The sequence below is a fragment of the Ammospiza nelsoni genome, chromosome 2 (assembly GCF_027579445.1).
Source record: "Ammospiza nelsoni isolate bAmmNel1 chromosome 2, bAmmNel1.pri, whole genome shotgun sequence".
In the NCBI taxonomy this organism is placed as follows: domain Eukaryota; kingdom Metazoa; phylum Chordata; class Aves; order Passeriformes; family Passerellidae; genus Ammospiza; species Ammospiza nelsoni.
In genome coordinates, this window is record NC_080634.1 from 55,819,057 (window position 1) to 55,844,696 (window position 25,640).

The following is a 25,640-nucleotide window of genomic DNA, read 5'->3' on the forward strand; positions in this document are numbered from 1 at the left end:
CTCTGGGTCAAGAACCTTTCCCTGATATCCAGCCTAAACCTCCCCTGGCACAACTTCAGGCCATTCCTTTAGGCCCTGTCACCCCAGAGAAGAGATCAGTGCCTGCCCCTCCTCTTCCCCTCACAAGGAAGTTGTAGACTGTGATTAGGTCTCCCCTCACTCTCCTCTTCCACTTTAAAACTTCATGAACAAAATAAAAGCAGCATCCAGTGACAGATGAGCAGAAGATGAAGGTGGCACAGGTCCTTGTTAAGCAGTGCACACTGGGAGTCTGAGAGCACACCTGGTTCTTGGGAATGGAATGACAAGCACAGCAGCTGCTCTTGGCACCCTTTCCAGTCCAGGCACAGCCCCACACTTCTTGTGGCAGCTTTGAGGCTTTTATGACTCTGACCTCACTCTGATGGCTTCATATTTTTCTTCATTTTGTGAAGTCAGCTACTTGGGAAGTTTTTGCTCTCAGGGCTCTTGCAGAGGAATGTAGCACCACAGAGCACATGTGGAGTTGGTCATTACCCTACATCCTAATGGAAAGGCACAGCCCATCAGCAGGGCAGTGATGCAGGGACCACTGCAACTTCTCTTTTTGTCTTGGATGAAAATTTTAGGAGGTCACTGTAACAGGTATCAAACAATTTTGTAAACTGCATTTTGTCTTTAGTTTTAATTTCTGGGTCGTCTTTATTCATTGTTTAAAAAAACTCAATAAACTAAATCAACCTGCTGTTGATTAAAGTTGTAAAAAATTGTTTGTTGTTTGCCTTTGAATGGGGGCACTTCCATAAATACCTCACAATTTTGGAGTGAACTGCCAATACCAATTGTTGGCATTTGCAGTAACACACACTCCATCTTCTGTGTTCTACTCAGTGGCAACAAGGTATGAGCAGGGCCACCCCTTTTCCTTCCTGTTAAAACAGGGCTCAGGTGGGATTTTGAATATGCACTGCCTGGACTCCAAGGGAGTTCTGCTATATCCTTCATTATAGCCTGATAAGTCAGTCCTGCAAACCTCAATGGAAATAAATTTATTTGGTGGGGGGGATAATCCCAGCCATTTCAATTGTCAGTACAAGCACTAGTTTGTATTTTTGTAATGACAAAGCCTTTCTAAAAGCTATGGCACTTGAAGCAGTACAGTTTTCCTCAATTTGGTGAGTGAAGAGTCAACATGGAGTTAGTCCTTCAGGGAACAACCTGATGGAACAGTGGAGGAGGGCAGCTATGAAGCAGTTCAAATCTGTGAGTTGCTCTGTGTGTTACTCTCTCACCCTCCCTGCAAAAATAAAGCACCCCATCTCATGACACTGGGTCATACTTATCTAAAACTAGTGCTGGTCAACATCTACAGTCATTTTAGACAGGCAGTTTCCACTCTGGCAGAGCACAGCTTTGCATCTTCCCTAGCTCAGCTCACAGTATTTCTTGTTTGTCTCAGGTTCCATCTCTTGCTTTATTAGGAGAGGCAATTCTGGGCACATTGCAGCAGAGCCAGCAACTGATTACAGGAGATAATTTTAAAATGCAACTAAGATGACTTAAAAATTCTGTATTCCTGCAGTCTCCCAGAAAGCACTGATCTGGACAATGAGAGAAAGGCTTTGAAAAGGCACCAAATCTGATAGGAAGCAAGTGCAAAAAACCCACTTCTGGGACTAAAAGTGATCAAATCCAAGAACTTCGGTTTGTGCAGTAGGGCAGTATTTATGTTCCTCTCTCTAGAGGGAGCCATCAGATAAAGAAAAATGATGTATTCCTCTGAAGGAAGTGTGTTTTCTATCAAAACAAAAGCTAATGCTCAGCTTTATGAAGGGGCACGGTGTCAGCCTGGCCAAAGATCTTCAGCAGGACAGGTTTCTACCCTGCTGCCAGGAGATACAACTCAAACCTTTGCTGTACCAGCAGTGCCATTTCCCACATAAAAATATTATCCAAACAGGGGAAGAGTGGTAAAACCTGCACTTGTGCAAACTTCAGGGAGAGAGGTCCCAGGAAGTGCCATTTTCTTTGGAATGGTTAAAAATCTTGAGCATCTTCCCTCCCTTTACTTTTCAGTTTAGAGTCCACGATCCACAGGGAGCCTTGGAGTGATGCACAAAATCATGCAATTCCTCTGCTGCCCAGACACCATTTCCTTTGGGCTGCTCACCCAGCCAGGCACTCAGGGTAAGAATTTGTCCAGGCAAAAGACATGTCCATACAACAGCTGTCAGTTTTATGACAATTCACAAACAGGCAGGTGAACGATTCCAGTCAAAACTCAGTAAACCAAATTCCTCATTACACACATAGAGAAGGAAAAGAAATAGCCAAAAGCTGATAGAAATTAATTTAGTAGGGTTAAGATACCACAATTTATTCAGCTACATAGGAGACACTTATTTACATAATGGAACAGTACTGGAAAGTGTTACAATGTAGTTGGTAGAAAAGATGGTCAAATTGTTGAGCAGCATTCCTATAAAACACTGACCTGAACAAAAGCCAGTAGGAGCTTTTTTCATATAAAATCCCTCTAATCAAAAAGACAGCAAAGCCCATGAGGTATTGGTCAGTATGACAACTTAGCAAGCAGAATCAGAAACAAGGCTCAGCCTTTGGAAAGCTAAACCACAGCCAAAACTAGTGCTAATGACAAAGATGTAGCAAGGAATTTAGTGAATTTGTTTATTTGTGAAAATTCCCTAATTACTTGGCCGTGGCAACTCTACAGAATTTTCTTGGGACAGGACAAAATAGGGGTGGTTAGCAATGGGTTTTTCACATCTGAAGGATGCCCTGACCTGTGATAAAAGGAAAATATAAAGGTGATAAACCCTTTAATAAATTCAGATTATTTAATATCTAAAGAACAAATAACTAGAGAGACTATCTTCATAAGGCCTGACACCTTTTCTGTACCATCTCAGTAGTAATGTGTCTTTTCCCCATCCTCTTAATATCGAAGTGCTCATGCATTTAATGCAGTCCTGAAAAAACTATTTGAGGTAGATAAATATTATTTGGCAATTGAACCAAAGAACAAGAAATGGAAGTCAAATCTTCATAGACTGGAACAACTCTTTGTTCCTTGTGGCTTCTGGATCTGGACCATGGCTGCTGGCTGGCTTACAGTACTGGTATGGGGGTTATGTTTGGCTTTATACAGCTCTGATAAATATTCATTTCTATACTGTAGGTGCTTTTTGGTTTGGTTTGTTCTTTTAGGTTTTGTTTGTATGATGATAACATTCTTTCTCGGTATCCCCTCTTTGCACAGACATTGCCAGGACTGTGCTCTCTTGTTTTCATTTCGGTTTGAGTTCAACATTCCTACTTGGCAGCAATTTCAATTGAACTCAATCTCTTTCTCCTCTGAGCAGTACAATGTGTCCTGCAGCAAACAAAATTTCAGAGATGGCCAAAGACTGGTCACAAGGGAAAATCCCCAAACTGGGAAAATGCAATGAAAAATCACATGTGATCACAGAAAGTTAATCTCAAATCCCAGAACTTCAAGTTATTGGCAAACTAAGGACATTTTTTTCCTTCTGAGGAGCAAAGATTTCCTGCCAACATTCACAAGATGCAATTTTGAAGAGAAAAATCTCTGTCTTCCTCAATATTACATAAGAGGTCATCGCTGAAGGGGCTCAGCACATCAATGCATCCTGAACAAACGATCAAGTTTGTTGTTACTGTTGCATCTTCTAAGGCCTAACTGAAAACATCCCATGGGCTTGCTGTGGTCTCCTGGAAAAGACATGGCCTGTAAAACCACCCATTGTAGCCCTATTTCCTGTGTGCTACAAAATAGAACTTTGGTTGCTGGTATGCAAATCCTGTTTGGAACAGCAAGGCCAGACAAACACAATATTTGCTAATTTGTTAGTAACTAATTTGGTAGTAGTTGAGATTTAAGGAAAGATAGTAATTTCTTTCCTTCTCTCTGCATTAGAGTAGACACAGGCATTAAGTGGACTTTGAATCATAGAATGGCTTGGGTGGGAAAGAACTTTCAAAGGTCATCTGGTCCTGCTCAAGCAGGTTCATCTAGAGGTGGTTTCCCAGGGTCATGTCCAGTTGGGTTTTCTCCAAAGATGGAGAACCCACAGACTACCTGCCTGGCCAGTCTGTGCCCATGCTCAGTCACCCTTGCAGTAAAAATTGTTTCCTGATGTTCAGAGGAAATCTGTTTCTGTTCGTGCCCCTTGCCTTTGGCCCTGTCACTGGACACCAGTGCATTCTCTTTGTACCCTCCCTTCAGGCATTTATACACACTGATGAGATCCCTCTGAGCCTTCTTTTCTCCAGATGAACAGTCCCAGCTCTCCCAAATATACTCCAGTACCTTTCATCATCTCAGTGTCCCTTTGCTGGACTCCATACAGTGGTTTCATTTCCCCACTCAGAGGGAACACATCCCTCCCTTTCCCAGTACTGGAGATGCCCATGCCACCCTCAGGCAATGTGCAGTAACCACTGCTGGGGTACTGGGAGCCCACATGCTGACATTCAGGTGATGGCCTCAAGTTCAGGAGGACAGAGCAGGGAGGTCACCGGGGCTTGGCTGCAAAGAGCAGCTGCAGACAAGGGTGCCCACAGCTGAGCACACCAATGTCACTGCTCAGGGTTATCCTCTGGCAGACTGGCTGGCTTGTAGCCCTACCACTGCTGTTTCAACATCTAACCACGACGTTAAGTTGGATGGGAGAACCATCAATGCTACATTGCAAGCAGATGCCCACATTCTTTTCCCTTCATTTAAATATTTTCAGCTTAAAAAGACTGAAGTTTGGTGCTCAGATTGCCCCACCTGGGACACAAGTGACTCTAGCAAGCTGCTCAGGCACTGTGTATGTGACCAGCACCTGCCCCATCACCTGCCTAAGCCCTACAGACACTGCTAATTTAAAAACCCAGAATGCTCTGGAGGACACTTCCCACCAGGAAGCACCAGCTAAGGGAGAAATGAAATCACCTTTTCTGATGTGCAGAGCAGAGAGGGCTAGCAATGTCTGTGTGCCCCTTGTCACAGCATGAGGTATCACTAAAAGCTACTGCCCTTCAGCAGCCCCAGGGAAAGGGGGCTTGGCTTCATTAAAGAGTTTATGCATAGTCTACACCTGTATCAAAACACCCCCTCCTCCCATCCTCCAATAGTGCAATTCATAAAAATAGCTCAGATTTCTTATTCAGCAAGTAAAATGGAAAAAAAGGACCAGGCAACAGAGATCCCTTTTTGTATGCATCTAGCAGACAGAAGAAACTGAGATTGCTACTCTAACACAGCAGAAGAGGAAGGCAGGCATTTTAACTCTCCCAGTGTCAAATCCTTCTTGTTCCATTTGGAAAGTAGAAGAATTATTGAATTAGATGCATCTGTTTTCTCTTCATAATGTCTACATTTCAGCTCTTGAGGACATTGCAAAGGAACAAATTTTCCTTCCCCCTCAGCTTCACTTGCAGCTTATATAATTTTCTAAGCCCAGAGCAGCTTGTCCTGAGACTGCAAGATAAGGAGATATTTAACTTAAATCCAGATAACCCTGCAGTCATTCAGTGAGAAAGAAAACTAGGAAAATTCTGCAAAACAGTTTTGCATACCCCACAGCCACATATAAGCAACATTGAAACCACGACTCCTTGGAAGACAAGGGGAAGTGGCCATGAGTTTATTGCAGACCAGTCCAAACAAGTCGTTCTCAAATGCAGTCTCCTTTGGAATCCGTTCTTCACCTCTGTTTGCACATTAGGCATTCAGGAGCAGGTGCTGACCCAGGGGCAGATCCTCAACTTGCTGGCTCCATGACTCCATCAGTGTGATGGAGTCCCAGCCTTGGTGCCACTGCTGTCTCCTCAGGAACCGAGCACTAAACAGCAGTTGAAATTCACTTTGGTGTGCCCGTGCTTCTGTCACCATGGGATGCACTCCCTGCACAGCACAAGTCAGGTCTCTGGCCAAAAGGCCCTGAGCCCAAGGGAATATGGAACACCACAGTCCAGCAAAGCTTTGTACATACTCTCCAGCTGGAACGAAATATGGCAGGGCCACTTGCTCATCTTGCATAGCTTTGACAGCCAGGAACGCTTCAGTCATCAGAAAACATGCACAAGGTGTAATGAAAAGCATTCCAATAGGAAACAAGCATCTAGTTTCCAGGAGAGAACGTGGGAAGACTGAGAAAACAACTTTCAAGTTGGAAAAATAATAGTACTGTGTGAGTTATGTTTGACAATATGCTTTAAAATATGCTGTTTAGAGGGGAAACAACAACAGGCTGTACGACCAGGAAACCCAAGGTGGTGTTATTTCAGAGAACATGACTGCAAAATGCTTCATCACGTTACAAGGTGTTCAAGAAGAGAATTTTCCCTGAAAACACATAGCAGTCTTGTGATGTGCACACAGAATTCCACTCACCCTTTACTGCAGCAGCTCAATGGACCAGAATTAATGCCATGGATTGAGATAACCATATTTTTTTTTCCCTCAAAAGCAAATTGCTGCTGGGCAAACAAAGGAGAAGCTTTATTTTCTTTTGGCATTCTCTCTCAAAAGAGACCACAAGGCTCCTCCAGGTAGCAGTGTGCTCTGAAGTGGCAAATGTCATGGCCTCCCCACTGCAGAGGGAAGAAGGGAAGTCCAAAACAGGGCAAGACCGAGTGCCACCAATAATGTGGTGCAACCACAATAGCTACAACCTCAAGACCTGCTGAAACAGGAGATGCAGGAAAGCCTTTGCAGAGCAAATTCTCTACACCAATTTCTTTGAAGTGTGTGAGTAGTGCCATGCTAAGAAGTAACATGGATTAATGGAATGGAGAGTTGGCTCTTCAGAGAAGGTCCCTTTGGAAAAAAGGGCTTTTATAGATATTCACCCTGACAATGTCATTCTAAAAAGGTAATTTTGGTCAATCCAGGTTTTTAAATACTGTTTATTATTAAGAGAAACTGTAAAGTATGACAACAGGACAATGGGCATCATTCAGCAATATCACTTCTGGGTCTATAGAGAAAATTAATAAAAACCATCAGCATTTAAAAAAATAAATATGACTAACCATATGGAAAACAGGAAGAACAAAATTCATCTTCAACAACACAGACAAGTATAAATGCTGAAATGTTGCTGTGCAAGGTAGAGGTAGAGGTAGAGATAAACCAGACTTTTCAGATCTAGACCAGTTTTAGATCTGCCCCCCTCCATGCACACACTCCCAAAAGTTCCTGTTGCCAATAATTTCATTTGAATCAGACTGTCAGCATCATCAAACTCAAACAAGTCTGTGTGCTCCTTAGAATGCTCTGAGCTGGAAAACTATTTCAGTTTTCTGTAGAAATCAGTTGCTGAATAACCTGACCCTTGGTTCTGTGACTTGTGCAGCAAAGGGAGAGGCAGGAAGATTATACAGACCAATGAATGCTCTCTGGATTATGTCAACTAGGACAAGTAGATGGTAGAGCCCTTTTAGGAATTGCAATAGTCCATCAGCTCCTCAGTGATGCACCCAGAGACCAAGCCTGGATTTCCTCGTCTGGAAAGAGCATGGTCATCAGGAATATCCCAAACCAACAGGTACTGGCTGCAGGGAGAGCCAATTGCCTTACACAGTCTGTTGACACCGAAAACTCACAGAGGAAGACAAAACCCAAGAACCCTCTGTACAAAGCAGCAAGTATCTTGACATACTGAAATATAAAAACTAAAAATTGCACTGCACACAGATTTTTCCAAACGAACTCAAGACAACCAAAGTCAGATCGTACAAACCGTTAGTTAAAAAAATACCTTCTTGTATATTTTGAGAAGAAGTGGAAAGAGTCTTCGTGCAAATGTTCAGCCTGGATCAAGCAGAGGACATAAAGTTGTTGTAAACACATTAGTTCCTTTCTCATCAGCCATATGTGCCCAGTGTTATCTATCTTCTGCAGTATAATTGGGGTTAGGAAATCCATTTCTTCTGCAAATATCACCTTTCAAGTTCCACTGATGTAACATCAAGACACTACTGGTGTCATATCCCACAACTGTTAAATACAATAAAATAAAACAACATAATGAATAATAGTAAAAATAGAATCTTTATATAGTATAATTTACACTTTTTTTCTTTAATTAAGAGGCGCAACATGGTTAGAGGTGGATGCCACAAGTCTGAAGAAGTTTAATTTCATTTTCCAGCACTTATGTCAGAGTGGTGGAAGCTGACAAAATGACATTCTGTATGTCATGTCAGCTTTCACCTGTATGAGCCAGATTCATATCTGGCCTTAAAAGAAACAAAAAAAAAATCCCACTACATTACTAACTTCAATGATAAGAACAGTCATAACACATTTTGAGGGTTTTGTTTTTTTAAATTACCTAAATTGTTATAACTTAGTCATTATTTTAGCTATTTCTTTATCTAGCCACACTGAGATTTGGCATGTTGAAAAACAGTTGGTCTTCCTCAAGGGACAGCTACAGTGAACACTTGTCCCAGCCCCTTCAGGCAATAACCTCATAGACCAAGACCTCCTTGGACCTTATTGGGCAGGAATCCCAATCCCAATCCCAATCCCAAGTGAGAAGTCTCTGGGTAGAAGAAGGCAGGTATGACATCCTGCAGCCACAGGAGAGAGAAAAGGGAAGTGAAGTACAGGAGCTGGAGCACAATCTTTGCTCCTACCTTAATGACCTTGTCTGTCCCCGAGGTCAGCAGCCATCCCCTGGTGGCATCGAAGTGTACATGAACAATGTTGTGCTTACTGTCATGGAAAGTAGCTGTAGGTGCTCTCCTGAAGAAAGAAATCCAAAATCAGCAAGAACTGTAACTGCAGGATTTCTCCCCCCAAAATGTCCTCTATTGGGGAAAAAATACTTGACTGCTGCTGTAAGCTGTCAATTCAGCAACCACTCTGTAAACAGCACTTTGAGACCTTTCTGGCATGAAAGGATCAGGGGCGAGGGGCTCTCTATCCCTTCTGGCTTGATCTCCTCCTATCCTGCTGGGAAAGCCCAGGGAGCACGGTGCCAGGCTGCTCCCTCCTGGAGCCCTGCAGCCCCCAGGCCCTGCTGCAGGGCAGTGCAGCTCAGTGCCCACACTCACTCCTCGTCCGTGATGGACTCGTGGCAGCTGTCGCAGACCCTCACTTCGAACTCGAAGCCCATCAGGGGGATGGAGGAGCGCTTGGAGCTGCACTTCCCGCACACGGCCTTCCCGCACTTCCGGCAGTGGTGCTGCACGACACAACAGGGACAAACACTTCTCAGGCCACAAAGCCAGGCCAGCTCCCTGCTCAGGTCTGCTGGCCCTTCCATCTCACTCCAGCAAGATACGATGCAGCTCAGCTCTGCCCCAGACACTCATTTCTCAAGTTCCATGAGCACATGCAGCATTTCTACGCCCCTTCAGTAAAAGTCTGCAATCTGCAGCCCTCTCCTGCTAGGCAGGAAAACACAGCATGTTTCAAGCAGACCAGTGAGCCTTTCCCAATACAGCCCGAGCAGGTAGAGATGTTTATCCAATCTTATTGAAAACAGCTTTGGTTCCAGCAAAATCTCCAAAAATCAGCTGTAAATTTCTTTCTGTAACTTATTTGACTAACAATGAGCAAAGTCCCCCATGGCTAAAGTCATGGAAGGCCCCAGATATACTCAGCCCAAGGTCTATTACATGCTTTTGCTATTGGGATTGATTGGAAAAAAACCAGTGTGTTCCTTTCAACCACAAAATCAAGCCACTGTCCCACCCCTGAGCACTTAGTGGAAGAACAAAATGCAAATTCTCAAAGCTTTAGGGGGCAAAAGGGTTACTAGAATCCATTATGAAAGAAAAGCTTAATAGCACCATGTTAACACACTGAAGGGCACATACAAACCTGCCTGAGGCCTATTTTCTTACTGTCCCACATCTGCTTGAAGTTCCAGAAGAAAGGCTGGTCACATTTTTGACAGGAGTCACTATCCAGCCACTCCGGGGTCTGCAACACACACATATAAACACAAAGTGAGCAACAAGTAGAACAATTTCCAAGGGAGCCTAGAGGCAGGACAAAAAAGATGTGTTGTGGTGTGGCAATATGGCCAGCTAAGCTTGATTTATTATCTCCATTTTCCCAAGATGCCATTTTCACTGTTGTTGATGATGACAAGATGATATTTGTTCCCTGGGATGTCTTTTCTGGCTTGGCTTTGAAGGACATGGAAGAAACAGTTTTCATCCCAATCATGAAGAAGAGTTTGATAATAAGACCACAGAAACAACTCTATTTTATATAAAAATATTTTGTTCTGTCCTGTCTGGACAGCATTTACCATCTGCTATTGCCTCTGGTGGGAGCTGGGGTCAATCAGTATTTCCAACAGCCAAGCAAATAATCTGAAGGGAAAGGGAAGTTATGGGAAGTGCTGATGTTGTGGGAGGTTTTCGCATTCTTTCTTTCTTTAACACCCTAAGAGGAGTTCCTGCTGTCAGAGGTGCCTGTGCTACAAATCACACAAAGGGATCAGAAAGATGTGATTCAACTGAACCAAACCAAACCCAAGCTCTTTTCCCTCATCAACCCATGAGGTTAAATAAACACTAAATATTGTTTAACACTTTGTGAGGAAGTGCTATTAGCAAACTGCAGTTGTCTTGTCAGAGCCACTGGTTTCTCACGTGCTGCAAATTAAAATGGCAAGAAACACAGCTGAGATAAAGAACTACAAACAATAGAAAAGCCAGGCAAAGGTAAGTTAAGGATGAATTGAGACCCTCAGCTCCCAGGAGAGCTTTGACTCCCAGCAATAAAGCAATCACCTGTTTCATATTCTTCTGCCAGTTATTCTGCAGGCAGTTCATTCTGCTGGGGAAAAGCCTTAAAGCCTTGTCTTTTCTACCCACAACAGTCTTTCCTTTTAATGCCTACAGATTTACATCTCTGTGTATAACTTTCCATCTTTTGGGCATTTGAACACTACAGATGAAGAAAACATTTTGTTTGTGACAACTACTTTGTGGTCAAACAGAAAGAGAGCTTATAGCATCTTTCAAACACCTTCTTACAGCTTTTTAAAAATTGAGTTGAAAATAAAGAATCAAGGGCTAAAATGGCTTAAGTGACTCTAACAATCTCAGTAATGTGGGAAAATCTGATAGCAACAAAATGAGTACTGAGCATGGATCACATGGAGAAAATTCTTAAAAAAGAGCAAAGATACAAAAGCCAAAATACAAAAGAAAGTGATCTAGGATCCCAAACCAAGGTTTGATATTAAAATCTCAAAGATTCATGTTTTGGGGGTGGTTTAGCACCAAGAACACCCTGCTGTGCTGCTGATAACAAGAACAAGCCCACATAGCCATAGTCTGGGAAAGCTGTGCACCATTAGCACCTGCTGCTTGGCCTTTATTTGGCTAATAATATTCCTCCTCTATATTTTAAACCAGCCTTCTCACTGCCTATTTGGTGACAAGCCAATCTTAACCCTTACTGCAGCCTTTTGAAGGCAGCAAATAAATAAAGGTTTTCATTTCTGGATGTTTGAATTGCAGCAAAAAGGAAACATCTGTTGGGAAGGAGGAAACTGCTCTATTTTCGTTTCAATTTAGGAGCTGATGACATACTTGGCCCCTGGATTAGCAATTAAAGAGAGTCAACTGGAATGCTAATTCACATTAAAAAGGGAGCTCAGTTTCTGCCTATGCCTACTTCAGTAGTTTTTTAAAATCAGGTTTTCCACTTAGTGTTTTTTCTTCCTCAAGGGAGACACACTCAATCCCATGCAAGCCACAACTCTTGAGAACCAGCAAAGCTGGTGAAAGCCCACACTGCCAAAAACCTTCCTCTGACCTACCCCCTGCAGCTTCCTCTGCAGGGCAGAGGTTTGCTGTGACTCATGGCACCAGGATTTGCCAAGCTCCTGGGCAGGGCTGGTGCCTGACTCAGCCAGCACAGAGCTCACCCTGCCACCTCTGAGTCAGGACTCAGAAATTGCCAAGTGGGGGCTGCTCCCACAGTTCCAAAGACCTGAGGAGTGTTTTTGCACCCGCTCAGATTTGTTGGCCATGAAGCACAAAAGCAATTAGGAATGTGTGGGTGAAATCTTACTGTTTGGATCAGCAAAGCCATCATTTACCCCACTTCTATATGGTTACACCAGAGGGAAGCTAGACCAATTGCTTGAAACCTTAGTTAAATGTGCTCTTATCAAGGAAAAAAATGCTGGGTTGTGTTTTTCCAGATATGACCAAGAGCCTTCTTGTTTCACTTTTTTAAAACCAAAATGAATCAATCATTCCATCCATTTACATCTGCACTGATATTTCTCCTGACGTGCAGAAAAACACAGCAGAGCATCTCAATACCCTCCTTACAGAATATCTTTCAGAGCAGTAATGCAATGAGCAAGAGCCATTTAGCAGCCTATTTAATACATATTTCTGCCTGCCGATTTCTCCTGTATCATATTATCAAAGGCACGGCGTAATTACTTTATAACAACTGGAGCACATCCAGAAACATTTTTAAAGCTTGGAATGATCTTGTTTAGGTTGAAAGCTGCATATTTTAGAAAGGTCCCTTCTTCCCAGGACTGCTTCAGACCAAACTGACAAGAACTAAGCATCTACCTCCTGCCTCTCAACATCCATGTTCCAGACGACGATCCCCCCGTCTGCACCGCAGGAGATGAGCTGCCGAGTGTGGTGAGCATAGGAGAGAGACTGGACTTTATCACTGGGAAAGAAACAAGACAGTTAGCAATCAACCACCTATGGCTACTGCACAAGTGAGCACAGAATATCAATAAAGCAGTACAAACCATTTGTTTGCCCATATGTTTCCTTCCACCACTCATTGCACACGGCATCCATCAGATGCAAATCAGTCTTTGCTGTCAGACTGGGACCAGAATGAGAGTGTTGCTCATCTGGGCAGCATCCACAAAAGCAAAGACGTGTTCTGATAACTGTTTTTTCTGTTCCTGGGACAGGAGGTCCCAGCTGCACTGGGAAGCCTCAACAAGGTTGCAGCTTTGGAAGGCACATCTGGATGTATGAACACAGCCCTGGTAAGATACCTTCTTGGCAGAATGTCAGTAACAACCTTGTTTTGTAAATCCCTGCAACATCTAGAAATGAATCACTGAAAAATTACTGAAGATTTTCTTTTGACACTAACAAGCATAAGGAGTTTGAAAAATAATGTAGGAATGACACTAAATTGTTCCTAAACCTTCTCACAGTAAGGTGGGAAATTTAGGTGCTTCTGTTTCTTCTTTTAATGAAAAAACAACATGAGAGGAACAATTCAGCTTAAACTCCCAAAGATGGGCTCAGTCCTTTCATAAAAGAATAAATTCAGGCCTCATCTCAGGCTGTTTACAACCTGGGAAACAAAGACGGTACAACACTATTATGGAAAAAGCAAGGTTGTAAAGACACAGGAACCAAATATACTGTGACTGGAAATCATCTACAAGATTTGGTTTCCTTTGCTACCACCACTGGTCTTGTCTGCCAAAAGGACTTGTATGCTAACACATTTATTTGTGCCTATGGCTGAACCTGAAGAGGGGAATTCATTCATGGGAGAGCTTGGAACAACAGGGGCACCCTTCACAGTGCCTGCCTGCAGACACCAGAGGCACATCAGGATGTGTAGGATGCTGTGTTGTACAGCTCCAGCTGACAGCCATCTCACAGATTAAGGTCCAGAGGCTAATTTCATATTAGAACTAATTTCCACAGCAATAAATCAAGTGGTGATGCATTAGCAAGCACCACTGGTAGAGTATGATGTTGATCTGGTAATTTCAGTTAGAGCTCTGCAGTGCTCTGAAATCCCAGAGGCATCCCAATCACTCAGCAGAGTGCAGCATCACTCAAAAGAAATGCATGAATATGTAAGAAACTGTTAGCTCAAAACCACCACGGGATTTTGCCTCTCCAGACCTGAGCCTGGCATGCAAGTCCCACATATATGCAGTCCCAATACTCTAAAACCAACTTGTTGCCTTGCCAAGGTGAGGAGTCATTGTCACCAGAGCCGTTCTGATGCATAATCAATGCCCAGCACGGGCTTACCCGTCTTCAAAGACACCAATGGCTGTGCAAATGTACTTACAAAGATGATACTGAGGAGATGTGAAGGCAGCTATGATTAAAGGTAAAAGCACATCACTTTGAATTCAGGCTGTAGGTGAAAGAGCACGGAGGAAAAAGGGATTAATTGTCCAAGCCCGATGCTCCCTCTAGGGGAAGGAAAGACCTTGACACCTGAAACCCAAGAATTTCCCTGCAGCTGCTCTCATTTGAGGAGCGTCCTCTTTCCAACAAAGGCACAGGCTCTGGCATAACACTTTCAGGACTACGGATGTTGTGTTTTTCTTCACCACACTCTGCAGACTCTTAAAACAGCCTGTGGGCCCAACACTGGAAAACTTACTATAAGCAAAATATTCCTGTTGTATATGGACCCCAGGGAGTCACACAAACAAGCTTGAGGCTTGTGAAGACTGTAACATTTGGGCTGTTCGTTTCCAGATGTGGCTTCTGCATTTAGCTTTTCTCCTATAAAAGCAGGAGGAAGGGCTTTGAACGTACTTATGTCCTTGCAGCTCAATGGCTGTTCCTTTTCTTCCTCCAATATCCCACATGATAATGGAATGATCAGAACTGCCTGAGAATAAAACTCGCTGTATTGGGTCCCAGCAGAGAGCAGTGACACCACCTGCAATAGCAACACACACATCAGTCATTTTATTACAGGAACGGGAAGATTGGGAGGTAGCTAAATGTAAAGATAAAAAAAAATTATGGAGTGCTAAAATGCATCTCTTTGGCAAAGACTGTGCAACCATGTGCCTTCCAGTGGAAAACTAACAGTCTAGAAAAACTACTGAAACCCCATCCTGCTCTTCTGTGGGCACAGGGCTTCACTGCTGTTTGCATAGGTGAATCCATTGAGCAGTAAAGTGGGGAAGAAGAATGGTCACAGTGGGAGCTACACAACTTCCCATCTCCATAATTTTCAGAAGATTAAAAAAGAAATAAGTGTGGAATGCTATGGGCATCTTCTCAGTCCCCTGGCACAAGGACTGAACTACATTGTGCTATCTTGAACTATTAGCACTTAGTTAGAGAGGAGGGATATGAAGAAAAAATGCTGAGGAATGACAGCATTTCTTCTGTTAGATGGTAGGATCATATCCAGGGTCGCTCTTTTCAAAGGGTGATGGGGCACAAGTCTCAGCAGTGAAACAAGCATTTAGTGCCTCCAAGCTGTACCTATTCCACTTGGGATGAAGTGTCTATCAATACAGATCTTGTCTTGAGCAGCATCCTTTCTCCCACCCTGAACTACCACAACTTGTTCAAGACTCACTCTGCTTTAATTAGCAGATTGTGGCATTTTCTGCCATAGATGTGTTCTGCTCAGAGCTCTGATTGCTCTTGTTTTTACCAATACAGCTTCCCTGAACTCCTGGAACAGCTTCAGAGCTATGTCTCTTCCACACTAAGCACTGACACAAGCCATCCTAGTGTATCACAGGACAGTCAAACCATCATGATGCTGAGCACAGATGAAGACCTTCCTGAGCACCTCTCTGGGTCTCCTCCTGAGGCCTTACCTGTGTGTCCTTTAAATGTGGTGACAAGGCTGCAGGACTCTTGCTCTAGTTTGAGGATGGTCACTTGCCCAGAATGGTCACCAACAAACACATGCCGAGTTTCCACATCAAATCTGAAGGACAGATGCTGAGGAAAATACATTATTTACATGAGCTCTGCATTCCTTTCATGACTAGCTAATTCTTTTGACATGAGTATAGTGCAATCTTGTGAATAGTGCTCCAGTCTCAAGGAGGAATTCAGAGTGTACTTTCAGGTACCTGTTCATCTTAATAATGCTCATACCTGTTCATACTAATAGTGCAGTATCCCTGGGTGAGAAAAAACAAGACTATTCTAGGACACAATTAATGGTTTTGTTATGAAACACCATTGAAGTAGCCCTTCACCATGAACATAAGAGTGTCTCCTCAGGCTTTGTAACTTAAGTACTAGAGTTGGATGGTATCCCCTCTCTCCCTACCCAAAATTATACAACATAAAGGAGTACTGATTTTAGGCACACAGGACACTGCAGAACAAAAAACCCCAAACCTGTTCTGGGTTATGCCAAATATTTTTGCAGTATTTGCCAGTGATTCTCTGTTCCACTGCTTCCATTGCCTTCCACTATGATAATCAGATGACCCAAATAAAATTGTCCTCCAAAAGTTTTCATCAGTCAAAATTGGCTGTTCTCTAGTGAGATTTAGGGAACACAGGGTAAATTCTTGCATCTTGCTTTCAAAAACATTTATCAATAAATTAGAAAGTAAGTTCAGTCTTTCTGCCATTTAGATTGGCTGAATTACCAGATAATATCAAGCAAGTCCATCTTGAAACAATAATTTTCAGTCAGTATCACTTCTCATGAACTAGCAAAACATGCATCATCTATAGAACATACACTCTGGGGCATTAAAAAGTCTGTTTATGCTAACCTCTGTTTTCAGCCTAAGAGCTCATACTTTTCCATTTCTCTTTTCATTTGCAATAAAGCTGAATTAATATTTCTTTTATTGTCAGGCAGCTGGGGCAGCTGTAAATGAATAAGCCACCTGAGTGCCATTTCTGGAGTAATTTACTCTTCAGTTGACCCAAATTCCAACACATAGTGAGCAGTTCCAGAGTGAAGGACAAGTACTCATTATTTTATATTAAATAATTTAATTTTTACCATGCATACACACAGGCACTCTGACCTGATCACCAACCTACATTTGCTACCATTAATTCTCTGAAGAAAGCATGCACTGCATGTTTAAATGAAGGCCCTATCCATATTTATTACAATAGCAGACCACAATAGGTTGCAGATCGCCCATTGTGGTGCTCAAAAATGCTTAGACCTAAATATGCCACAACGCATTAAGGAGACAAAGCAAGGAGAACTGACAGTTTTTTAAATTGGATTTAAATAACAGTTTCTCTCACAAAGCACTGAGTCCATACAGGGCACAGAATGTGGAGGACAGCTAGACAAATAAACTGAAAGGGCTGTTTGAGTGCCCAGGAGCAGAGAGGGCCCAGCAAAGGATACTGCAGGCCGCAGGCGCCCGCACTGGTGCGGTACCCGCCCAGCCGCTGGCCGCTCTCCGAACAGTGCCACGTGAAGTGCTTGTCTTGGCCCGTGCTCAACACCCACTCCATCTCCAGGACAAACAGAATCATGATGACCCTGCTTTGATGAGCTGAAAGTTAAGCAGACAGACATACAATCACATTGCAGAGAAGAACATGGGGGCAGACAACCATTGCAAACACCAACTGCACCCGACTCCTCCACTCACACTTCCCTGCAGAAGCAGCTGGTGTTTAATAATCCTGTTGACATCAGCTTCTATGGAAGCTTGTCAGGTCCCTGCTCTGCATGTTCAGCGTTTGCATGAGAAAGAGTGGAAGCAAGACTTAATTCCTTCCATGCCTATTGCAGTCATTTATCTTCTACATCAGTACAAGTCTTCCCTCCATCATTGTATCATCACTAAGAAAGCTGCCACTGTGGAATGGACTTGGGGTTCCATTTAAACCTCTTTTGAGCTAGTTTTTTGACAGCAGTGAAAATGCCTACACTGCTGCTCCTCTTGCTGTGAAGTTTTGGTGGATCCAGGCTGTGGTACCCCAGCAGAACAATGAGTTACAACACAGACACAATGCTGCACCTCATGCTGTGAAGTTTTGGTGGATCCAGGCTCTGGTACCCCAGCAGAACAATGAGTTACAGTACAAGCACAATGCTGCACCAAAGGGAAGCTTCACCATTAAAAGGTTACTAGAATAAAATTTAAATAAAAGAAAATATCATAGCTGTGGTAGATGCAGAAAACTCCTGAAGAAATAAGTTTCTACTGCTAACAAAATAAAGCCATCAAAAGGTTTTCATTAAAACAAGGGAACACATGCTTGCTTTTTGTATGAATGACCAGTGGGCTTGGTCATGAAGTGCTGATATTCTAATAAAACAAGTGGCTGGAAAGACATTCAGAACTATTCCCAGCTGTAACTTAATGGTGAAAGCCATACTCCTCAATCTGGAGCCCTACCGGCTTATTACTGTTCTAAGACACAGCAACATATGTCACACAAAACAGACTGCTTGTATTTGTTTGTACAAAAGCTGACACAAAAAAAGACTGAATATGTTTAGAAGCTTAAAAACCAGCCCCAAGCCTCCATCTGAAATGCAGAGAATCACCTCAGAACAGTACGAGAAGACTGCTGTCTGCCCTATACAAATATGCCGCATATATGAGAGCTGTGTTCAAATGCCACAAGGGAGAACTACCTGAAAGAAAGAAGAGGCTCCCAAGAGCCAACACCAGCTCTGATCCACACTTTTTCAGACTGAAATTCCCTGAGCAGAAAAATCAATAGATGTATTGACACAACTTGCCATAATGGTGACGGGCAGCTAAACCAAAGTGTCATGTGTGAACTGTGCCCAGATGCTTTCACCCTTGCCCATTTGAAGACCTCAGATTTTTGCTGTCATTTCCACACACTTTTACATTCCAGATAAAAGAATGGGGACCATCCAGGAGTCATTTGAACTATTTCAAATAGATCCCATCTCCTCTCTACCCTTGCTTTCTCTGGGAAGAAATTCAGTGGCCCTTGGGTGGCTCATGCTTATCTTTACCCATCTGTTGGTCTCTCTGGGAACATCTGAACCAGCCAGTGGAGTGCTGCACTTGGAGAGGGACATGACTGGTGCCACAGGTACCTCATGGGCTCACAAATGTTCCAGGAGCTTGTGTGAACCATCAATGCCACAGACACACCCATGTATTTCCACAGGATGTGCAAAGCTGGCTGAGATCAGACTGCTCAAGGCCTCTCCAGGAATTTTTTCTCAGCATGTGGCAAATGCTACTGCTAGTGACAGCTTCTTATGGTTTAAATTGGTTGTGAGCATAGCTGGCACCACCCAACTCTCCTAAATCTCCTTCTACCTCCTAAAACTTCTAAAAAATGGGGTTTGTAATTTTTGATAGAAGTAATGCCTGTGGATGCTGAAGCATCTATTTCTGGCACGAAAGGAGCAGACACTAAAAGATGATACTTGCCAAGAGGTGGATGGGGTGTACATGACAGCTTTGCCTATCCTCCCTCCCTAAAAAGAGCTTTCAAGTTAGCACTTTGTTGTCCACCTGCACATATTAGCTGGTGCAACCAGACATGTGCTAATCGCAGATATATCTGAAACAAGTGAAAGTGTACAGTGCAGATCATCTAAGTAAAAGAGCAAAGAGAAGACAAATGCAAATATAAAGTCACTTGTTGTTAAGACGGCATTTGACTCCTGTAAGGCTTAAAGAAGCAAAATATCAGTAGATTGGAAGGTGGTAGAAGAGCAAGGAAGGGGTCTGGGCCCTAGGATTAACACAAGTTCAGCATCTTGAAGCAGCAAATAAAAAGCTGGTCCTTTATGTACTGAAGATTTGATCACCATTTTTATGCAGAAAAAATGTGGAGCAAAGAATTCCAAAACTGCTCAAAAAGAAGGATGGAGATGGGGGATGAAGTGTGAATGTGGTCACAGCACAGGAAAACTCTCACCAGGCACCAGGCAAGAGCAGATCTGTGTAAGCCAGAATGAGAAGAGAGCCATTTGTTGGGAAAAATCATGCTGTACAAGAAGGGAGAGAAGGAGCAGAGAGGAGAAGGGCACAGTTACATGTGCAGCTGGAGGGCAGAGGGAGCAGGATGGCTGCTCTCCTCTATGAGAAAGCAGCATCAAGCACTATGCAAAGAGCAGGTTGGAGAGAGGATGGAAAGGCTGTGCCCAGAAAAAAGAAGCTGCAGCCAGGAGGTGCACAGCAAGATGTCAGCAAAGGAAATGGAGGGTCAGTGCTGTGCACAAAGGCAAAAGTCTGAGAAGCATGGCCAGTGCACCGCCACACAGTGTTGGGCAAGAAGCTGTTCTGAGGGGTTACAACTGTAAAAAGTATGAGCAAACAACAAAACAGAGGTGGAAATTGCCAGGAAGAAAAAAAAGCTTAGCATGAGCAAGAAAAGCACAAGTGAAGAGGCTGTGCTTACGGAAAAGCAGAAATAAGGGCATGAGCTAGCCTGAAAGCAGAGGGCCAGAGGGACACCCTTGAAACAGGTGCTGCACAAAGCATGGGGCAGAAGCAGGCCTGCAAATCTGGCTAGGCAGAAAAATGTGTGTCAAATAAATAAATAAAAACCAAAACACCAGGAACCAGGAGCTGTTATCTCGTCCAGAGGGAGCACAGCAAAATGGTCCAGCTACAGGAAGAAGGCTGGAGAAGGCCATAAGGAATTGGAAACACCAACAGCCATATGGACCAGCCTGTGAGGGGCTGGAGGGGGCTGGAATCCAAGGCTGCTGAGGGGAGGGAAAGGTTTCTTGGAAGAATGTGGGAGGAGCTGCCCAGGGAGGGAACAGAGGTTGTCTATACCTTCAGCTGGTGTTGTGACTGAAGAATGGGGATGATCATATGGGAGAAAGACACACAATGAAAAAAAATTATTTCCCAGGGCATCCCAAATGGCACTGATCAAATGCTTGCACTACTCCTCCTTATGCAAGGGAATGAGTCAGTGCCTGCAGGAGGCCAATACCACAAGACCCACCCCGGAGTCCTGACTAATCCTGTGTCACATCCTCCATCTCTGCATTCAGATTCCTTTAAAGAAATAAGATTTCACAACTCCAGACACAGTGTTGCAGCAAAACCTCCACAGTGCATGTCCAGCCATGTACATCACCAAGGCCAGGCTCCATAAGCCACCAGACCCGGCTGCACATCCCTACCAAGACCAAAGCACAGCCTATCCATGTGCTGTCATTCTCTGTCACCAGAAGATCATTTGGCCAACATATTCATGGCCTTTCAAGACACAATAAATGTTCTTTAATCACTACAGCAGCCTCAGCTATTTATAATAATGCCTCGTTGTGGGAGATGATCAACAGCCCACCAGTCAGTGAACAAGGGCACTGCTGACCATTTACAAAGCTAGCAAACACAAAACCAGCCATCATGATTCAGCTAAAGCTACTTACTATCAATATTTAGCCACTTTGTAGGCTAAATAAAAGTACTTACTTCCCCTAAAATACTTTTGAAGAACATAAAGGTCTTACTTGAAAACTTTGGGCAAAACTTTTCCAAAGTAAGACTTTTAGCAAATGAACCACTAGAAGGCCACCAGACCCAACAAAACCACCTGTTCCTTTTTAATTTTAGTTTTTCCTTGCCGAGGTTTCAACAAGATGCTTATGCCAACCCCAAAACTCAGTATGGCCATGTGAGAAATGTGTACTGTAGGGATAGGTTTGTGGACGGAGTCCTACTGCTCCATGTGAGGAGCGCGCATCTCTGTTGGATCCTGATATCCCTACCCAAAGGACTACACTGCTCTTCACTGCATATTCTCCCATACAGCATGTTGAAAACGTGGCTCTTTACTCCCTGCTGTGTGCCAGCTGGACTTTGGACCCAGTGAGGCCACTGGTAAGCCCATATCCAGTGTTCTGGTTGGAAGCAAAAGTAGCAAGAGGAGCATGAAAGTGCCTAACACTGTGTGGAGCAATGGAACTACAGGATCCTGTGACTGACAGCAGCTCACAGAGCACCTCACTTTTGCAGTGTTTCCCCAGAACTCCAGATCTCCAGCACAGACCCAGGGATCAGACAGATAGGGTGCTACACTCCTTCACCAGCACCTGGTGTGAGAGTGGAGGATCCAGAAGCATGTCTTTTTGGAGGAAGCTGGTGGGAGGCACTGTGCTGTGGAGCAGCAGGCAGCCCCAGGTCATTGGTGTCCTGAAAAAGTGGGGATTCTCTTCAGGTTTTATTTCCTTTTCTTTTCCCAGTCTTGCACTGTCAGAAAACTGTTCACTGCAATTGTGCAGGTGTGTGCAGTGAGACACTGGCCCAAGTTGTCCAGAGAAGCTGTGGATGCCCCATTTCTGGAAGTGTTCAAGGCCAGATTGGATGGGGCTTTGAGCACCTGGTCTAGTGGAAGGAGTCCCTGCCCATGGCAGGGGGGTGGAACTTACTGATCTTTATGGCCCCTTTCAATCCAAACCACTCTATGATCCTATGAAAAACCTTCCCAGACAGGCTAGGAAGAAGGTGACTCTAGTTAGGAGAGTGGTCAGCTGCACCACCTCTCCACTGATGTTTTTGGACACTCACTGGAATCCTTTGCTCTCCAATATTTGGGGAAGCTGAGCTCTTGGGTTTCCCCCCATGACAACCCATGGAGGTTCTCCACGACATCTTCCTATGCAAAGGCCTCCTCTAATGCTTGCAACACATCTGGCATATTGCAGAAAGCCACAAAGAACAGCTTCCATTTTCCTTCTTTTTTCTTTTTTAATTTTATGAGCATTTTTGCCCAGACCTTCAGTGGGCTGTCACAGCCAACAGGCTTTTCTGAAATACTACCAAGAAATGCATTCCCCTCTTACAAAATTTTCAGCATTTTTCCTGAAGAACTCATCAAGAAAGCTGTTCTCATGCCTATGTTGTTCTGCATATACAGAAGGAAAGACCACAGCTCACCCTCTTTAGTACCACAACATTTAAATATGAAACAAAGCTGCATTAAACTTTGGTGACTGCAGAGCAATCATAAATTTGGATATTAACACCTGTACAGTCAGACTGCATCAATCTCATACAAGATTCATAAATATAAATATTTTATATAAATATTTTATCATTATTGGATATTTTTCTTCAGTTTTTACAAGCTAAGAAAAAATGCAGGCATTCTAGCTTAATTTTACAACACACTAGACATTCATGAAACACTCACATGTTAGCCATGCTCTGCAAAACTCAAGATTCTCTTCATACTTTAAAATTCAAATGTTACAAAGCGATCCCCAGAGCCTCCATTTAGAGATTTAAATTACCCTTTCAAGGTATAAAACTCAAAATATATGAGTAAGAACATATTTTAAAATGTATGTGAGAAATGTCAAGCTAACATGTCAGAGCTTCTATACAGAAACATAATGCTTAGTATATAATATGATACCATAAATTATCATACCACCTCTTAGTCTAACAGCAAAAAAGTATATAAGAATAAATTGTCATATGTATTTGTTACTTTTATAAGAATGCCTGTCAAAAACAGTGTCCTTTGGAGGTTTGAAAAGGATAAATAGGTTTCTGAAAACATCACATTAGTGAACACCAGACTCTAATTAGAAAAGGTATGGACTGGCATTTCTTGACCTTTTACTAGGAGAGGTATTCACTGATAATTATTGTGGTTATTGGAAACGATAGCTACTGAAATATAATCAGACTAACCCCAAAAGCTTCAGCCTTAAAACATGGTTTAGTTTCCTAAGTTGTTTCAGTAGATACAATGGATTGCTGAAGACTGAAAATTAAAACTCCTCTTCCCCAAACGTGGACAGTTTGCTGTCTGTGATATTCCATTCCAAAGGAACATTTAAAAGGAAAAACAGAACATGAAACAGCTCTTTTAAAATTCTTGTAATCTCAGAACAAAACACAGTATAGATCTATTGATAAAACCAGCACTTGCATAAGTTTTAAAAAAATCTAACATTGTAAGGGAAACTTTTCCATTCATACTCCTTAAGAAAACACTAACAAAAATTAATGACAATACAAACCAATTAACATGGGTCATGGTTCTTACCCTGGTAACTTTTCACTAGTGTCATCTTGTTGTAATCCTCTGATAAAATGAATTCCTGAGGGAGGGAAAGAAAAAACAAATGAGAGAGGACTTAGAGATGTGAAGTGTTTGAGACTGTTTACATTTGAATACTTTACCTAGGTAAGCTCTCCCTTCTTCACAACCACAGCCCTATCTATACTTTTAATAATTTTGAGTACCTGAAACCCTGAATTATTTCACTTTTTAAAGCTGCCTAAGGCAATATTATGAGTGCTTCTGAATAGAATGGACAAAAGAGGAACCATTAAAAAAGAAATCATAAAGGCTGGCAGAAATGACTGGCTGTGAGCTGAGGTGCCACAAAATAAGGAACCTGAGACCTGGTGAACACCTGCTGCTCAGAAACCTGCCCGTGTGCACAGCTATGTGTGCCCACATGTACATTTGTGTATACACATGTATCCATGTGTGCGCATACACTAAATACACCCCAACCTGAGCACTCAGGAATTGCAATATAAATATTTAAGGGACCCTCCAAATTGCTCAGTCCAGACTAGGTACCAACAATACGTGATAGGAATGGAATGCATTTCAGGTTTCTGTTAAAAAGCCTCTCAGTGTTTCAGACAAACAGAACCCCAAACTTCTCTGTGTCCAGGCAAGAGCACACCTACAGGGACAGGCTCTGTTGTCTTGGTGCTGCTATTCAATTTCCAATATGGCTTTTGCATGGGGAAATGGCAGCTAAGAGTCTGCATGGCAGCCTCAGCTCCTAAAAAAGTCCCAGGTGAGTAAACTCACTGACCACCTGGGTGTTCCTGCAGATTGTTTTGAAGAGGAGAGTAACTCCAATCTGGGGAAACAGAATGGCCACTACCAAACTCATGCAAGATCTCTCTGGAGGAAGCACTCAAGCAAAGGGTAGGCTTGGTGGCAGCACCACACGAAGTAGCTTTCAGAGAGCTGTCAGGTATCTATGTACATACATCACATATTTAGAGAAACACAAAGTAAAAAATGAAGCAGTTTAAAACCACATTATTTTAATAATTTATAGCTGACTATACAGAAACTCCCTGTGCTAATCTGCCTGGAGGACAAAATAAGTAAAACCTAACTCATTTAACCTGAAATAGGATGGAAAACTAAAATAAACATTACAAACACAAGATAAGCAAATTTGATAAACATACAGTTGTGAAATGTTCTTGTGCACATGCCAAAAGCACTAGAGAAAACTGGAATTCAGAAGCCTACAGACCATGTTTAAGGCAAACCAAATGTTTAATGCAAAAGAGCAAAAGACATTCTAACCCCCAACAGGCTGGTATTCCCCCCCCAGTTTCCAAAGTACAATTTAAAAACAAGTCACTCTGGATTTTCTGTTGGGTCACTGCAGGTAATCTGCCTGGCCTTCAGCACCAGAATTATTCAAACACATCACATCTACTGCTTGGCACCAAGGTGGAGAGGTTACAGTACTCATCTGTGGAACATCTACAGATCCCAGCTTCCAGAAAAACAACTGTGAGTGATTTGAGGCAGCTATGTATTCCGCTCTCTCTGTTTCTGTTCATAAATTTGTTACAAATACATTCTCTTAAATTGCTCTCTACTTTTTATCTTCCTTTCCTTAATCTGCTCCAGCTCCCAGTAGGTTTCTCTGGCAGCTGAGGACTACAGTGGGGAGTGTTACTTAAACAGCAGTAACAAATAAATTAAGTCAGCTGGATTTCTATACCAGGGTCACCCTAGCTCTACATATCACAGAAAGTTTAAAAACTGCTGGATCTCTATAGCAGGGTCACCTTAGCTCTACAAATCACAGAAAGTTTAAAATCTGCTATACCTTTCCAGCAACTAACAGGGGAACTTGTTTTCCTCAACCACAGCCTGAAGAATACTGTATCACCAACATGAAATGCTTCACT

At 42.9% G+C, this 25,640-nt stretch overlaps 1 protein-coding gene across 1 annotated transcript in view; it reads right to left on the bottom strand.

Moving 5' to 3' along the window:
• Positions 1 to 2,330: 2,330 nt before the first annotated feature.
• Positions 2,331 to 25,640, bottom strand: part of WDFY2 (WD repeat and FYVE domain containing 2) — a 63,949-nt gene continuing 40,639 nt past the window's right edge. The window contains exons 4-12 of the mRNA XM_059466575.1: positions 23,725 to 23,779; positions 17,105 to 17,255; positions 15,585 to 15,697; positions 14,557 to 14,683; positions 12,583 to 12,688; positions 9,848 to 9,949; positions 9,076 to 9,206; positions 8,656 to 8,764; positions 2,331 to 8,011 (exon numbers count right to left, since the gene is read on the bottom strand). Coding sequence (XP_059322558.1) covers positions 7,982 to 8,011; positions 8,656 to 8,764; positions 9,076 to 9,206; positions 9,848 to 9,949; positions 12,583 to 12,688; positions 14,557 to 14,683; positions 15,585 to 15,697; positions 17,105 to 17,255; positions 23,725 to 23,779 — 924 coding nt within the window. The 3' untranslated portion in view covers positions 2,331 to 7,981. The remainder of the gene's footprint in view (positions 8,012 to 8,655; positions 8,765 to 9,075; positions 9,207 to 9,847; positions 9,950 to 12,582; positions 12,689 to 14,556; positions 14,684 to 15,584; positions 15,698 to 17,104; positions 17,256 to 23,724; positions 23,780 to 25,640) is intronic.